At 45.1% G+C, this 16,374-nt stretch overlaps 1 protein-coding gene across 8 annotated transcripts in view; it reads left to right on the plus strand.

The window, feature by feature from the left end:
- The window catches only part of rtkna (rhotekin a), a 118,183-nt gene that overhangs the window by 92,857 nt on the left and 8,952 nt on the right, over window positions 1-16,374 (plus strand). For 7 of the 8 annotated variants that reach the window (XM_082968686.1, XM_014172451.3, XM_014172448.3 and 4 more), the window contains exons 2-7: window positions 4,228-4,427; window positions 4,596-4,657; window positions 12,303-12,356; window positions 14,628-14,745; window positions 15,501-15,722; window positions 15,945-16,039. In XM_082968686.1, the coding sequence (XP_082824812.1) occupies window positions 4,228-4,427; window positions 4,596-4,657; window positions 12,303-12,356; window positions 14,628-14,745; window positions 15,501-15,722; window positions 15,945-16,039 (751 nt within the window). The remainder of the gene's footprint in view (window positions 1-4,227; window positions 4,428-4,595; window positions 4,658-12,302; window positions 12,357-14,627; window positions 14,746-15,500; window positions 15,723-15,944; window positions 16,040-16,374) is intronic. The other variant, XM_014172450.3, reaches the window with a different exon arrangement.

The raw sequence follows: 16,374 nt of genomic DNA on the forward strand, positions 1-16,374 counted from the left end.
TGTCAGCAAAACAAAAGAGATGATCGTGGACTTTAGGAAACAGCAGAGGGAGCACCCCCCTATCCACATCGACGGGACAGCAGTGGAGAAGGTGGAAAGTTTTAAGTTCCTGGGCGTACACATCACGGACAAACTGAAATGGTCCACACAACAGCGTCTCTTCAAACTCAGGAGGCTGAAAAAACGTGGCTTGTCACCAAAAACCCTCACTAACTTTTACAGGTGCACAATGTCGGGCTGTATCACCGCCTGGTACAGCAACTGCACCGCCCGCAACCACAGGGCTCTCCAGAGGGTGGTGTGGTCTGCACAACGCATCACCGGGGGCAAACTACCTGCCCTCCAGGACACCTACACCACCCGATGTCACAGGAAGGCAAAAAAGATCATCAAGGACAGTAACCACCTGAGCCTGTTCACCCCGCTATCATCCAGAAGGCGAGGTCAGTACAGGTGCATCAAAGCTGGGACCGAGAGACTGAAAAACAGCTTCTATCATCAGACTGTTAAACAGCCATCACTAACATAGAGAGGCGGCTGCCTACCTACAGACTTGATATCATTAGCCACTTTAATAAATAGAACACTAGTCACTTTAATAATACCACTTTAAGAATGTTTACATATCTTGCATTACTTATCTCATATGTATATACTGTATACTACACTATCTATTATTTACTATCTATTGCGTCTTAGCCGCTCTGTCACTGCTCATACATATATTTTATACTTATATCTTCACATCCCATTCCTTTACTAGATTGTCTGTATTAGGTTTAGTTGTGGAATTGTTAGATATTACCTGTTAGATACTGCTGCACTGTCGGATCTAGAAGCATAAGCATTTCACTACACATAACATCTGCTAACCATGTGTATGTGACCAATAAAATGTGATTTGATTTGAAATGACGTGAGAACAAAGTTGATTCAACCAGTGTGTGCCTTGTGGGTTGTTTGTGGATAGTTGATTACATTTGCTGGTTCCTCTCAGTGCTATATGTATTGGGACAAAGCCTCTGGTTCTTCCACCATTAGACCACTGCAGATTCCGTTCAGGCCCTGGTGACTTCAGCACTCTGGCTGTAGACTGGGAAACACACTCAGACCGGAGGGAGAAGTCTGTGCCTTGAACCGGACCGTGGTTGAACTGCTTTGCCACTGCGTTGCTATCTTTTATGGAGGTACGCAAATACCCCAACGGGGCATTTTTTAGGCATTAGTTCCGCGTGGCTACAGGGTTAATTCCGCGTGGCTACAGGGTTAATTCCGCGTGGCTACAGGGTTAATTCCGCGTGGCTACAGGGTTAATTCCGCGTGGCTACAGGGTTAATTCCGCATGGTTACAGGGTTAATTCTGCGTGGTTACAGGGTTAAAACAGAAACAACTCAAACGGTTAAGTTGAGGTATTCATTCCAAGTGGTTATAATTAAAAACAACATGCTGTTTCCACCAATTATCAACCATCAGGAGTTGGCGTTCAGTGCTGGGAAATGATTTTTATTGTTTCTGCAGAGGATGGCGTATATCGATGTTCTCAGGACCTTATCAAACAGCCGTCTATTTTTAGTGATCAGGCTGAAGGAGAGTGCACAGTTATGAACTTGAAAAGTTATTAATGAACTAATTAGGCACATTTGGGAATTCTTGATACAAAATGTTTAACAGAATGCAGTGATTAATTGGATCTAAAACGGTGCACATACACTGCTGCCATCTTGTGGCCAAAATCTAAATTGCGCCTTGGCTGGAATAATACATTATGGCCTTTCTCTAGCATTTCAATGATGATGGTACAAAAAAATAAAATCTTTGTATTATCTTTTACCAGATCTGATGTTATTCTCCTACATTCATTTCATATTTCCACAGACTTCACAAATAACCCCCCGCCCCCCCATGGTCCCAGAACCAAACTGCGACAGAGTGTCCAGGGCTACTTGGCCCATCCATAGGGGCTACTTGAAGAATCATGAGACCAAAATCTAACTGGTAAAATGCACATGAAAGTGTACTTTAGGTGTACTCCAGGTAGAGCAACATTTTGTTGGTTGTACAGTAACCGAAAAAGGTTGAGAACCACTGTCCTACTTGAACAAGACATTGGTTTTGGGTGATTTATCATTTTTTTGTATATTTGCATCTGGTGGAATTTGTGTTTGTGCGTATGTGATAGCATAGGCTATGTCTCTGTGTATGTGTTAGCATAGGCTATGTTTGTGTGTATGAGGGATGGATAGACTAACAAAGTCTGAGGCTGTTACTTTGTGCATGTCTTGAAACTAGGGTGTGTATGCTTGCAAGTGTATGTTTACGTGTGACAAGCTTGCGTGTGTATGTGAAGGAGAGAGAGAGAGCCCATGTCTTGTGTGTTAATGACAGTCTGCTGATGTGCGTTCCTCTTGCCCCTCATGATCATATCCCACAGCTCCCTGGGGCCTCTCTTGGTTCTGCCCCTCCCTCCCTCCCTCTCCTGGCCCTCCTGGCCCTGCCCCTCTCTTTTTGGTTACTGCATGATTCCATATGTGTTATTTAAAAGTTTTGATGTCTTCACTATTATTCGAAAATGTAGAAAATAGTAAATATAAAGAAAAACCCTTGAACGAGTAGGTGTGCCCAAACTTTTGACTGATACTGTGTGTGTGTGTGTGTGTGTGTGTGTGTGTGACTTTTTCCACATTTTGTTACATTACAGCCTTATTCTAAAATTTCTTGAATAGTTTTTTCCCCCTCATCAATCTACAGACAATACCACATAATGACAAAGCAAAAACAGGTTTTTTGAAATTTTTGCTAATTTATTTTAAAAAAAACTTGAATCACATTTACATAAGTATTCAGACCCTTTACTCAGTACTTTGTTGAAGCACCTTTGGCAGCGATTACAACGTCAAGTCTTCTTGGGTATGACACTACAAGCTTGGCACACCTGTATTTGGGGAGTTCCTCCCATTCTTCTCTGCAGATCCTCTCAAGCTCTGTCAGGTTGGATGGGGAGCATCGCTGCTCAGCTATTTTCAGGTCTCTCCAGAGATGTTTGATCGGGTTCAAGTCCGGGCTCTGGCTCAGCCATTCAAGGACATTCAGAGACTTGTCCTGATGCCATTCCTGCATTGTCTTGGCTGTGTGCTTAGGGTCATTGTCTTGTTGGAAGGTGAACCTTCGCCCCAGTCTGAGGTCCTGAGTGCTCTGGAGCAGGTTTTCATCAAGGATCTCTCTGTACTTTGCGCCTTTAATTTTTTCCTTGATCCTGACTGGTCTCCCAGTCCCTGCTGCTGAAAAACATCCCCACACCATGATGCTGCCACCACCATGCTTCACCGTAGGGATGGTACCTGGTTTCCTCCAGACATGACGTTTGGCATTCAGGCCAAAGAGTTCAATCTTGGTTTCATCAGACCAGAGAATCTTGTTTCACTGGTGCCTTTCATGTGCCTTTTACTGAGGAGTGGCTTCTGTCTGGCCACTCTACCACAAAGGCCTTATTGGTGGAGTCCTGCAGAGATGGTTGTCCTTCTGGAAGGTTCTCCCATCTCCACAGAGGAACTCAGGAGCTCTGTCAGAGTGATCATCGGGTTCTTGGTCACCTCCCTGACCAAGGCCCTTCTCTCCCGATTACTCAGTTTAGCCGGACGGCCAGCTCTAGGAAGAGTCTTGGTGTTTCCAAACTTCTTCCATTAAAGAATGATGGAGGCCACTGTGTTCTTGGGGACTTTCAATGCTGCAGAAATGTTTTGGTACCGTTCCCCAGATCTGTGCCTCAACACAATCCTGCCACAGACAATTCCTTCGAACTCATGGCTTGGTTTTTGCTCTGACATGCACTGTCAACTGTGGGATCTTATGTAGACAGGTGTGTATGTTAAATGATTAAGCATCTTGGTGTCTGCGTGCCGGAGGGGAGGCAGAAGGGCGTAAGGGCATATTTACAGCTTCTTCCTGACTACTCTGTGCCCCGACCGACCCACACCTCACCGCACAGAGACACCAGAATGCTTTCAGGGATACATACCACTAATGGGCCCACGAGAGAAACACACACACACGTTTACCCTCTCTCTCCCATTAACACAAACGCTCTTCTTCACAGTCATTGTCACATTTAAACTGAACTGTCACACTTACCCTCTTGTTACTGTCTCACTCCACACTCAAAGACCAACCCTGTTCCAGTCAGTAAACTGTCCTAACCCATCTCTCCCTCCCTCTCTCTCTGCCTGCAGGACAGTAACATCCAGAAGAAAATAGACCATGAGATCCGGATGCGTGATGGAGCCTGTAAGCTGCTGGCTGCCTGCTCCCAGAGAGACCAGGCCCTAGAGGCCTCCAAGAGCCTGCTCACATGCAACATCCGCATCATGGCCTACATGTCGGAGCTGCAGAGGATGAAGGAGGCCCAGGTCATGCAGAGGGTCGCACTAAGGTCAGAGGGCAAACGGGCAGGGCAAGGGGGCGGGGTAGGAACTTAGAGGCACACAAATTGAGCTATACCCATAGGGTGAAGGGTTTCATGTGGTCTGAGTGGGCAATTGAGTAGTGTTTACAATTAGAATTTCCGTTGTTGTCATCCTCTTCTTTCTGTCTCTACTAGGTCATCGGACGCAGGGCCCACGGACGACAGACTACCCTGTAAAGGAAAGGTGGCCATCTCAGGTAGCCCCCCCCCCCCGTGTGTGTGTGTGTGTGTGTGTGTGTGTGTGTGTGTGTGTGTGTGTGTGTGTGTGTGTGTGTGTGTGTGTGTGTGTGTGTGTGTGTGTGTGTGTGTGTGTGTGTGTGTGTGTGTGTGTGTGTGTGTGTGTGTGTGTGTGTATACCTATGTGAAGGAAAGATGCATGTCTACCCAATAGCAGAGCTTCATGTAGTCCACTTCATCAGGCCCTGACACCCTGTCTCATCTCCTAATATGCCATGCATATGCTGTCCGTCATGCTGAGGGGGGGTCATGATGATAAGCAAGATCGTCTCTGGGTCTCATACCCTCACCCCTCCCTAGTGGGGGGTTCTCAGTGGGGGTGGCTATGTGGGTTAAGGAAAGGGGTGAACTTAAAGGGTGAGTGTGGGATAAGGGGTTAGGCTGGGTGTAAGGGGGGTACAATGAGGGAGGAATGGTTTGGGGGGGAGAGGGAGGAATGGGTTGGGGGGAGGAATGGGTTTGGGGGGAGAGGGAGGAATGGGTTTGGGGGAGAGGGAGGAATGGGTTGGGGGAGGAATGGGTTTGGGGGAGAGGGAGGAATGGGTTTGGGGGAAAGGGAGGAATGGGTTGGGGGGAGGAATGGGTTTGGGGGAGAGGGAGGAATGGGTTGGGGGAGGAATGGGTTTGGGGGAGAGGGAGGAATGGGTTGGGGGGAGGAATGGGTTGGGGGAGGAATGGGTTTGGGGGGATAAGGAATGAAGAGGTGAGGATGACGTTAGGAGTGGAGGGGGAGGGAATAAGGGGGTGAGGATTTAAACATTTTATGGTTTAAAGAAATTTGGCAAAAGAGGTGGCAAAGAAGTCATGCTGCTCAGCTGATTGGTTGACATATTGTCAATGGAGAAATGTTGTGACTAAACTTAACACAAAGAAAAATAACTTGTATTACCAAATAAAGATAAATGACATAAAACACAATGGAAAAATACTACCTTAAATGATATCATGGGCAGAAAACCCAATTCATCTCCATCGTTCATTGAAGGTGATGGGTCATTTATAACAAAACCTTTTGATATAGCCAATCATTTCAATGACTATTTCACTACTAAAGTGGAAAAACTCAGACATGAAATGACAACTTTGAACAGTAAACCATCATATTTTTGTATAAAAGATCTAATAATGCTGTTTTGAATTTGGTCAAGTCAGTGTGGGAGAGGTGGAAAAACTATTGTTATCCATCAATAATGATGGCCTCCAACTGGCCTCCAACTGCTCTTAAACACTAGTAAAACCAAATGCATGCTTTTCAACCGTTCGCTGCCCGCACCAGCCCGTCCGACTAGCATCACCACCCTGGACGGTTCCGACCTAGAATATGTGGACAACTATAAATACCTAGGTGTCTGGCTAGACTGTAAACTCTCCTTCCAGACTCATATTAAACATCTCCAATCCAAAATCAAATCTAGAATCGGCTTCCTATTTCGCAACAAAGCCTCCGTCACTCACGCCGCCAAACTTACCCTAGTAAAACTGACTATCCTACCGATCCTCGACTTTGGCGATGTCATCTACAAAATAGCCTCCAATACTCTACTCAGTAAACTGGATGCAGTCTATCACAGTGCCATCCGTTTTGTTACCAAATCACCTTATACCACCCACCACTGAAACCTGTATACTCTAGTCGACAGGCCCTCGCTACATATTCGTCGCCAGACCCACTGGCTCCAGGTCATCTATAAGTCTATGCTAGGTAAAGCTCCGCCTTATCTTAGTTCACTGGTCACGATAACAACACCCACCCGTAGCACGCGCTCCAGCAGGTATATTTCACTGGTCATCCCCAAAGCCAACACCTCATTTGGCCACCTTTCCTTCCAGTTCTCTGCTGCCAGTGACTGGAACGAATTGCAAAAATCGCTGAAGCTGGAGACTTATATTTCCCTCACCAACTTTAAACATCAGCTATCTGAGCAGCTAACCGATCACTGCAACTGTACATATTCCATCTGTAAATAGCCCACCCAATCTACCTACCTCATCCCCATACTGTTTTTATTTACTTTTCTGCTCTTTTCCACACCAGTATTTCTACTTGCTCATCATCATCTGCTCATTTATCACTCCAGTGTTAATCTGCTAAATTGTAATTATTCGCTCCAATGGCCTATTTATTGCCTACCTCCTCATGCCTTTTGCACACACTGTATATAGACTTTCTTTTTTTCTACTGTGTCATTGACTTGTTTATTGTGTTATTGGCTTGTTTATTGTTTATTCCATGTTATTCCATGTGTAACTCTGTTGTTGTCTGTGTCACACTGCTTTGCTTTATCTTGGCCAGGTCACAGTTGGAAATGAGAACTTGTTCTCAACTTGCCTACCTGGTTAAATAAAGGTGAAATAAAAAAGAATAAGCCACCAGGTATAGACAAGCTTGATGGGAAACTGTTGAGAATGGTAGCAGACTGTGTTACAATATACTCAGCAAAAACAGAAACGTCCCTTTTTCAGGACCAAGTCTTTCAAAGATAATTTGTAAAAATCCAAATAACTTCACAGATATTAATTGTAAAGGGTTTAAACACTGTTTCCCATGCTTGTTCAATGAACCATAAACAATGAATGAACATGCACCTGTGGAAAGGTTGTTAAGACACTAACAGCTTACAGACGGTAGGCAATTAAGGTCACAGTTATGAAAACTTAGGACACTAAAGAGGCCTTTCTACTGACTCTGAAAAACACCAAAAGAAAGATGCCCAGGGTCCCTGCTCATCTGTGTGAACGTGCCTTAGGCATGCTGCAAGGAGGCATGAGGACTGCAGATGTGGCCAGGGCAATAAACTGCAATGTCTGTACTGTGAGACACCTAAGACAGCGCTAAAGGGAGACAGGACGGACAGTTGATCGTCCTCGCAGTGGCAGACCACGTGTAACAACACCTGCACAGGATCGGTACATCCGAATATCACACCTTTGGGACGGGTACAGGATGGCAACAACAACTGCCCGAGTTACACCAGGAACGCACAATCCCTCCATCAGTGCTCAGACTGTCCCCAATAGGCTGAGAGAGGCTGGACCGAGAGCTTGTAGGCCTGTTGTAAGGCAGGTCCTCACCAGACATCACCGGCAACAACGTCGCCTATGGGCACAAACCCATCGTCGCTGGACCAGACAGGACTGGCAAAAAGTGCTCTTCACAGACGAGTCGCGGTGTTGTCTCACCAGGGGTGATGGTCGGATTCGCGTTTATCGTCGAAGGAATGAGCGTTACACCGAGGCCTGTACTCTGAAGCGGGATCGAGGTGGAGGGTCCATCATGGTCTGGGGCGGTGTGTCATAGCATCATCGGACTATTTACACAAATATTTACACATGTTAAGTTTGCTGAAAATAAATGCAGTTGACCGTGAGAGGATGTTTCTTTTTTTGCTGAGTTTATATGTCATTTAGCAGACGCTTTTATCCGAAACGACTTAGTCAGGTGTCCATATATATTTTTTTATATATTTATGGTCCTGGGACTCGAACTCACAATCTTGGCATTGCAAGCACCATGTTCTACCAACTGAGCCGTATTACCACCCCTATTTGCTACATCTTTAACCAAAGCTTAGAGTGTGTGTGTCCACAGGCGTGGAAGAAAGCTAAAGTAATTCCACTGCCTAAAAATAGTAAAGCACCCTTTGCTGGCTTTAACAGCCGCCCAATCAGTTTGCTGCCTATTCTTAGTAAACTGATGGAGAGGATTGTGTTTGACCAAATACAATGCTATTCTTCAGACAAGTTAACTACTGACTTTCATCATGGGTATAGAGGGCACTCAACTACTACTGCACTGACTTAGATGACTGATGATTGGTTAATGGTAATGGATAATAAGTTGGAGCAATATTGTTAGATTTCAGTGCAGCCTTTGATGTTATTGATTATAAATTGAAAAAACAAACTTGCTGTGGCTTTACATCACCTGTCATCACATGGTTGGAGAGTTATTTATCCCCCCAAAAAACAGAGAATATTATTCAATGGAATCTTCTCTAACATCAGATATGTACAGTGCGGTGTCCCTCAGGGCAGTTGCCTTGGAACGTTACTCTTCTCTATTTTTACAAATTATTTGCCACTGATCTTACACAAAGCTAGAATGAGTATGTATGCGGCTGATTCCACCCCCTCATGTCAGCACCCAAAGCCAGTGAGCTCACTGAAATGTGTATTTTGATTCCAAAAAATGTAGTATGTTGACATGCACAGTAATAATTCGATATTCAACTGATTATGCCAGTAAGCAGATTATGCAATAGTCATGTAAACGCCTTATTCTACTTATCTAAATCGGCGTATGGTCAAAATCGAAATAAGCATCTGCTGATTAAAACACCTGTTTTTCTGGGCAATATTTAGAATTATCAGGACGTGTAAACATCTTAATGGGCATTCCAGGGGTGTATCTGATCTGCTCATGTGCCAGCACCGGGAGCTCAAATCTCCCTCTTTAGCGCGAGTGAAGTGAGTTTGGAACAACTGAATGTACGTGTCTTAGAAGTAGTTTTCACAAACCAACATTATATATTATATCCGAACTCAGAATCAAGTAGGCTTCCCAAAAGTAACATGGTCGCTGTGGTAGAGTGTTTAGTTTGATTGCCGATTTTCGGCATTGATCAGAGTGCCATCAAGTAGCCTGATTTCAGATGTGTCCATGTAAACAGGATTATTAAGGAATTCTTCTTCCAAAGCATTTACACGTTTTAATCAAACTATTATATTCATCTGACTATCCACAATAGTCTCATTATTGTTTGCATGTAAACATACTCCTACTCATTAAAGGGTGTGATCATTGTGCAAGTTGAGGAAGCCAAACTCCTAGGTATAACATTAGATGGTCAATTATCATGTCTGTTATACAAATATTTTTTTAGACAAAAGTCAACTGTACTAGTTGTTCAGGCTTTGGTCTTGTCCTATCTTGATAACTGTCTGGTAATATGGTCATGTACTGCAAAGAAAGACCTAGCAAAGCTGCAGCTGGCTCAAAACAGAGCAGCCCACCTTGCCCTTAACAGCACATAGAGAACTAACATCAACAACATGCATGCCAGTCTTTCCTGGTTGATGAGAGATTAACTGCTTCTCTTCTAGTTTTTTTGAGGAATACTGTGACAAATTCCAGATTGTCTGCATAATCAAATAACATTCAGCTCAGACACCCATACAGTGAGGGAAAGGTTTTTGATCCCCTGCTGATTTTGTACGTTTGCCCACTGACAAAGAAATGATCGGTCTATAATTTTAATGGTACTGTTTATTTGAACAGTGAGAGACAGAATAACAACAAAAAAATCCAGAAAAACGCATGTCAAAAATGTTATAAATTGATTTGCATTTTAATGAGGGAAATAAGTATTTGACCCCCTCTCAAGCAGAAAGATTTCTGGCTCCCTCTTAAAGGGAGTGCTCCTAATCTCAGTTTGTTACCTGTATAAAAGACACCTGTCCACAGAAGCAATCAATCAATCAGATTCCAAACTCTCCACCATGGCCAAGACCAAAGAGCTCTCCAAGGATGTCAGGGACAAGATTGTAGACCTACACAAGGCTGGAATGGGCTACAAGACCATCGCCAAGCAGCTTGGTGAGAAGGTGACAACAGTTGGTGCGATTATTCGCAAATGGAAGAAAGACAAAAGAACTGTCAGTCTCCCTCGTCCTGGGGCTCCATGCAAGATCTCACCTCGTGGAGTTGCAATGATCATGAGAACGGTGAGGAATCAGCCCAGAACTACACGGGAGGATCTTGTCATTGATCTCAAGGCAGCTGGGACCATAGTCACCAAGAAAACAATTGATAACACTACGCCGTGAAGGACTGAAATCCTGCAGCGCCCGCAAGGTCCCCCTGCTCAAGAAAGCACATATACATGCCCGTCTGAAGTTTGCCAATGAATATCTGAATGATTTAGAGGACAACTAGGTGAAAGTGTTGTGGTCAGATGAGACCAAAATGGAGCTCTTTGGCATCAACTCGCCATGTTTGGAGGAGGAGGAATGCCGCCTATGACCCCAAGAACACCATCCCCACCTTCAAACATGGAGGTGGAAACATTATGCTTTGGGGGTGTTTTACTGCTAAGGGGACAGGACAACTTCACCGCATCAAAGGGACGATGGACGGGGCCATGTACCGTCAAGTCTTGGGTGAAAACCTCCTTCCCTCAGCCAGGGCATTGAAAATGGGTCGTCGATGGGTATTCCAGCATGACAATGACCCAAAACACACGGCCAAGGCAACAAAGGAGAGGCTCAAGAAGGAGCACATTAAGGTCCTGGAGTGGCCTAGCCAGTCTCCAGACCTTAATCCCATAGAAAATCTGTGGAGGGAGCTGAAGGTTCGAGTTGCCAAACGTCAGCCTCGACACCTTAATGACTTGGAGAAGATCTGCAAAGAGGAGTGGGACAAAATCCCTCCTGAGATGTGTGCAAACCTGGTGGCCAACTACAAGAAACGTCTGACATCTGTGATTGCCAACAAGGGTTTTGCCACCAAGTACTAAGTCATGTTTTGCAGAGGGGTCAAATACTTATTTCCCTCTTTAAAATGCAAATCATTTTATAACATTTTTACATGCGTTTTTCTGGATTGTTTTGTTGTTATTCTGTCTCTCACTGTTCAAATAAACCTACCATTAAAATTATAGACTGATCATTTCTTTGTCAGTGGGCAAACGTACAAAATCAGCAGGGGATCAAATACTTTTTTCCCTCACTGTACATACCCCACAAGACATGCCACCAGGGGTCTCTTCACATTCCCCAAGTCCAAAAGGAAATGACAGCAACGCACAGTTTTATACAGAGCCATAATCGCATGGAACTCCCTTCCATCTCCCATTACTCAAGCAAACAGCAAAATGACCTTTTAAAAAATGTATTAAAAAAACAACTAATGGAACGGCAGGGACTGTGAGGGCACACACTCTAACACACACATAATTTTTTAGTTGTATTGTTTGTATAATGTTTTAGTTGCATTGTTTGGATATTGTTGTATTTTACATTTGTGTGACTTTCCTTGTCTATCAATGTTTTGTTACTTGTCATGTTTTTTGTGGACCCTACGAAGTGTAGCTGCTGCTTCGGCAAAAGCTAATGGGGATCATAATAAACTAAACAAAATGATGAGGGTGGGAGTAGGAGAAACGAGGTAATTAAAGGATTATGATGAACTGCGCTGGCTCAGTGGGAGGACAGGAGGACAGGAAGACAGAGGGCTCTGAGGTCTGTCTGTCTGCTTCGGACTGCTCACAGCTGGAGGGGCACACGCATACGCACACACACACAAAGGGAGTTGTTGAGTTGATGAACAGAAGTTGTGACTTATCATTGATTGACTGGGTAGACAGGAAGCCATTTAGCTAGTAAGCTCAGTTCAGAGCATGGGCTAAGTTAGACTAGACATCCACTGTACAGAAATTCATCATACACAAAAGCTTGCGCACACACTCACACGGCGAGTGGCATTATGACAGTGACTGCATGGTGGAGGAGATAAATGATTGTGTGTGTGGTACGAGTTTGTGCTTGTGTATATCTCTCATTTGTGACTGATTTCACTGTCACTCTGACTGTCCTTTGTCATTGCAGACCTACGGATCCCTCTCATGTGGAAAGACACAGAGTACTTCAAGAACAAAGGAGGTGAGGAGTCAGTGTGCTAGAACTGGTGTGAATAGACTCATCAATGATTCGTGTCAGTGTGCTAGAACTGGTGTGAATAGACTCATCAATGATTTGTGTCAGTGTGCTACAACTGGTGGGAATAGACTCATCAATGATTCATGTCAGTGTGCTAGAACTGGTGTGAATAGACTCATCAATGATTCATGTGCTATTATCCATCGCTTTGATTTTGTGTGAAGAGATGTGATGCGAGTCAACTGAGTGAGTGAAGCCATGTGAATCGATTAGAATTTGGGTAAAGTGGTATCCCAAAGCCTCCCAGAGTAGGAGGGCTGATCTAGAATCAGTTTCATCTTTTAGATGATAATGAATAACGTTACATGGACAGATGGGAGATCTGATCCTAGATCAGCACTCCTACTCTGAGACGCGTTGTGGATACGGCCCTGGGAAAGAGAACTCTTAACGTATAAGAACTGAAGCACTGAACATGTGAGCATAACAGTTCATGCTCTTTTAAAAAGACTTAACTTCTATACGGCTATTGAAATGTATGTACGTTTCTATTTTTCCCTCTGTAAAGTCAGCAGCTCACTGACAAGCAGACATTCCTACAGTAAGTGATTGGGTATGATGGCCTCTGGCTTAGAAACCTGCTACACAGACAGCCCTCTTCTGTTCTGTTGTCTTTGTCTGTGCTACTGCAGCAAAGAGGCCTGGATCTGCGTAGGATCTGGTAATTGTAGTTCTAGGTGCTCTTTTGATACCGCTGTGTTATGGTTTAAGGTCAAAATGTTATGGTAAAAAAAAGAAAGTGCTGAAACCCGACTCCTTGGTGAGGTCTGAAACCCGACTCCTAGGTGAGGTCTAAAACCCGACTCCTAGGTGAGGTCTGAAACCCGACTCCTAGGTGAGGTCTGAAACCCGACTCCTAGGTGAGGTCTGAAACCCGACTCCTAGGTGAGGTCTGAAACCCGACTCCTAGGTGAGGTCTGAAACCCGACTCCTAGGTGAGGTCTGAAACCCGACTCCTAGGTGAGGTCTGAAACCCGACTCCTAGGTGAGGTCTGAAACCCGACTCCTAGGTGAGGTCTGAAACCCGACTCCTAGGTGAGGTCTGCAACCCGACTCCTAGGTGAGGTCTGAAACCCGACTCCTAGGTGAGGTCTGCAACCCGACTCCTAGGTGAGGTCTGCAACCCGACTCCTAGGTGAGGTCTGCAACCCGACTCCTAGGTGAGGTCTGCAACCCGACTCCTAGGTGAGGTCTGAAACCCGACTCCTAGGTGAGGTCTGAAACCCGACTCCTAGGTGAGGTCTGCAACCCGACTCCTAGGTGAGGTCTGCAACCCGACTCCTAGGTGAGGTCTGCAACCCGACTCCTAGGTGAGGTCTGCAACCCGACTCCTAGGTGAGGTCTGAAACCCGACTCCTAGGTGAGGTCTGAAACCCGACTCCTAGGTGAGGTCTGCATGATAATATATATGCATATAGATAATAGATCTATATGCATATTAATGAACTCCGGGGACAGGAGTCTTGGTGGAGCTTAATGAGGCAATTAGTGCAGGTTGTTAAGTGCAGTGGGAAGATAAGAAAGCCCAAGATGGCAAGGACAGAGTGTGTGCTTTTGATGCATGCATGCACTCACACACCCGCACTCACACTCCCAAATACATTTAGTGTAAAATGATACTCACACTCCCAAATACATTTAGTGTAAAATGATACTCACACTCCCAAATACATTTAGTGTAAAATGATACTCACACTCCCAAATACATTTAGTGTAAAATGATACTCACACTCCCAAATACATTTAATGTAAAATGACACACTCACACACCCAAATACATTTAATGTAAAATGATACACTCACACACCGTGCTGCAGAACACTCTTAAAGCTACTTAGGCCAGACTCTCACAGTGCGGCTGTCCAAGTACAACAGCTGCTAGAGTTGGTGTTGTTCCTCCCAGTCTGTCCAGTGTGACAGCCAAACCCACAATCCTCCAATCATTCACTCTGTAGCCTCCGTCTGTTTAAAACATCCACAGAGGGTGCAGATGGTGCCAGAGGAGTTCTCAAGTGGGGAAATCTAGTCAAATGTCTTCCACATGCTGCTTTTCTCACCTCTCTCTCTCTCTCTCTCTCTCTCGCTCTACCTCTCCCTTCTCTCTCTACCTCTCCCTTCTCTCTCTACCTCTCCCTTCTCTCTCTGACCCCCCTTCCCTCTTTACCTCTCTTTACCTCTCCCTTCTCTCTGTCTGTCTCTCTTTACCTCTCTCAGAGCTGCATCGGTGTGCAGTGTTCTGTCTGCTCCAGGTGGGGGCGGAGATCCACGACACAGACATGGTGATAGTGGACCGGACACTCACCGACATCTGCTTTGACAACACCATAGTGTTGTAAGTCCTATTTGTGTTGTGTTGTATCTAAGGCTGTGTTTACACAATTATTGGCAAAAGAGCTAATCTGATTGGTCAAAAGACCAATTAGTGGAAATATATCAGAATTGGGCTGCCTGTGTAAACACAGCCTTGCTGTCTTTTCTTTCATATAGAGAGTGTTGTTTAGCCTGTATAAGGGCATGTTTATTTAATGTCATGATTGTATGATAAAGATAGATAAGATAAAGGTAGATAATGGATATATTTTTGAAATCCTGTATCAGTAACTGTGTGTGTGCCATTCACTAATTGAGGATGAATGGGCAAGACAAAATATTTTAGTATGGTAGTAGGTGCCAGGCGCATTGGTTTGTGTTATGAACTGCAATGCTGCTGGATTTTTCACGCTCAACAGTTTCGCATGTGTATCAAGAATGGTCCACCACCCAAAGGACATCCAGCCAACTTGACACAACTGTGGGAAGCATTGGAGTCAACATGGGCCAGCATCCCTGTGGAACGGTTCTGACACCATGTAGAGTCCATACCCTGACGAATTGAGGCTGTTCTCAGGGCAAAAGGGTCTGCAACTCAATATTAGGAAGGTGTTCCTAATGTTTGTACCCTCGGTGTACATTCTGTGTATGTATAAGTATGTGTTTTTGGTGACTGTGTGTGTTTGTATATATTTGTTTTTGCTGTGTGCATGTGTGTGCATGCATTTCTATGCACGTATAACTGTGTATCTCTCCATATGTGTTTGCCGTGTCAAGCAGCGAGGCCAGCCCGGGATTTGAGCTCCGCGTGGAGCTGTACAGCTGCTGTTCAGAGGAGGACTACTCGACAGGGAGCACGCCTCGGAAACTAGCCAGCAAACTGAGCAGCTCTCTGGGCCGTTCGGCAGGGAAGAAGCTCCGCGTCGCCATGGACCCTGGAGCCTGCAGCCCCATCAGCAACGGAGGAGCCACACTGCTGCTGCCTCTACCCACAGTAGTGTGAGTGTGTTTATGTTGTGTACACACGCTACTTCCGGAGTGATATTCACACACCCTGAGACGCCTTTCTAGGCATGTAGTGTAGAGTCATTCATACAGACACACGTATGCAGTCCTGCAGCGAAACACCCACACAAAGTCACTGACGTACACACTGACGTGTGTATTTAGTCCCACAGTCACACAGCTCACCAGTGCCTCTGCCATGTGTTCTGTTCGCAGGGGACCGAAATACCATCTCCTGGCCCACACCACCCTGTCACTGTCACACGTCCAGGACAGCTTCCGCACACATGACCTCAGCATCTCGGGCAACGGTAGGTCACAGTAGGGGTGTGGTTTATCCATGTACAGTAAATATGGGTCAGACTTCTCTTTCTCTCCCTCCCTCTGTTTCAGTACCTCTCGCTCTCTCAGCTCCCCACACCTCTCTGATTCAGAGGGATTGGGTTAAATGCGGAAGACAACATTTTGGTTGAATGCATTATTGTGCAACTGACTAGATATCCTCTTTCCCATCTCATTCTCTCTCCATTTATCCCAGTCTCCTCCCTCTCCCAGCAAGGATGTTAGCTGCCTGACAGTCATTGTCAAGGTCATAGTAATAAATTGGAGTCAGTGCTGTGTAAAACTCCAATGATAAGGTGTACAG

Source organism: Salmo salar, chromosome 24, assembly GCF_965601325.2.
Source record: "Salmo salar chromosome 24, fSalSal1, whole genome shotgun sequence".
Taxonomy (NCBI): Eukaryota; Metazoa; Chordata; class Actinopteri; order Salmoniformes; family Salmonidae; genus Salmo; species Salmo salar.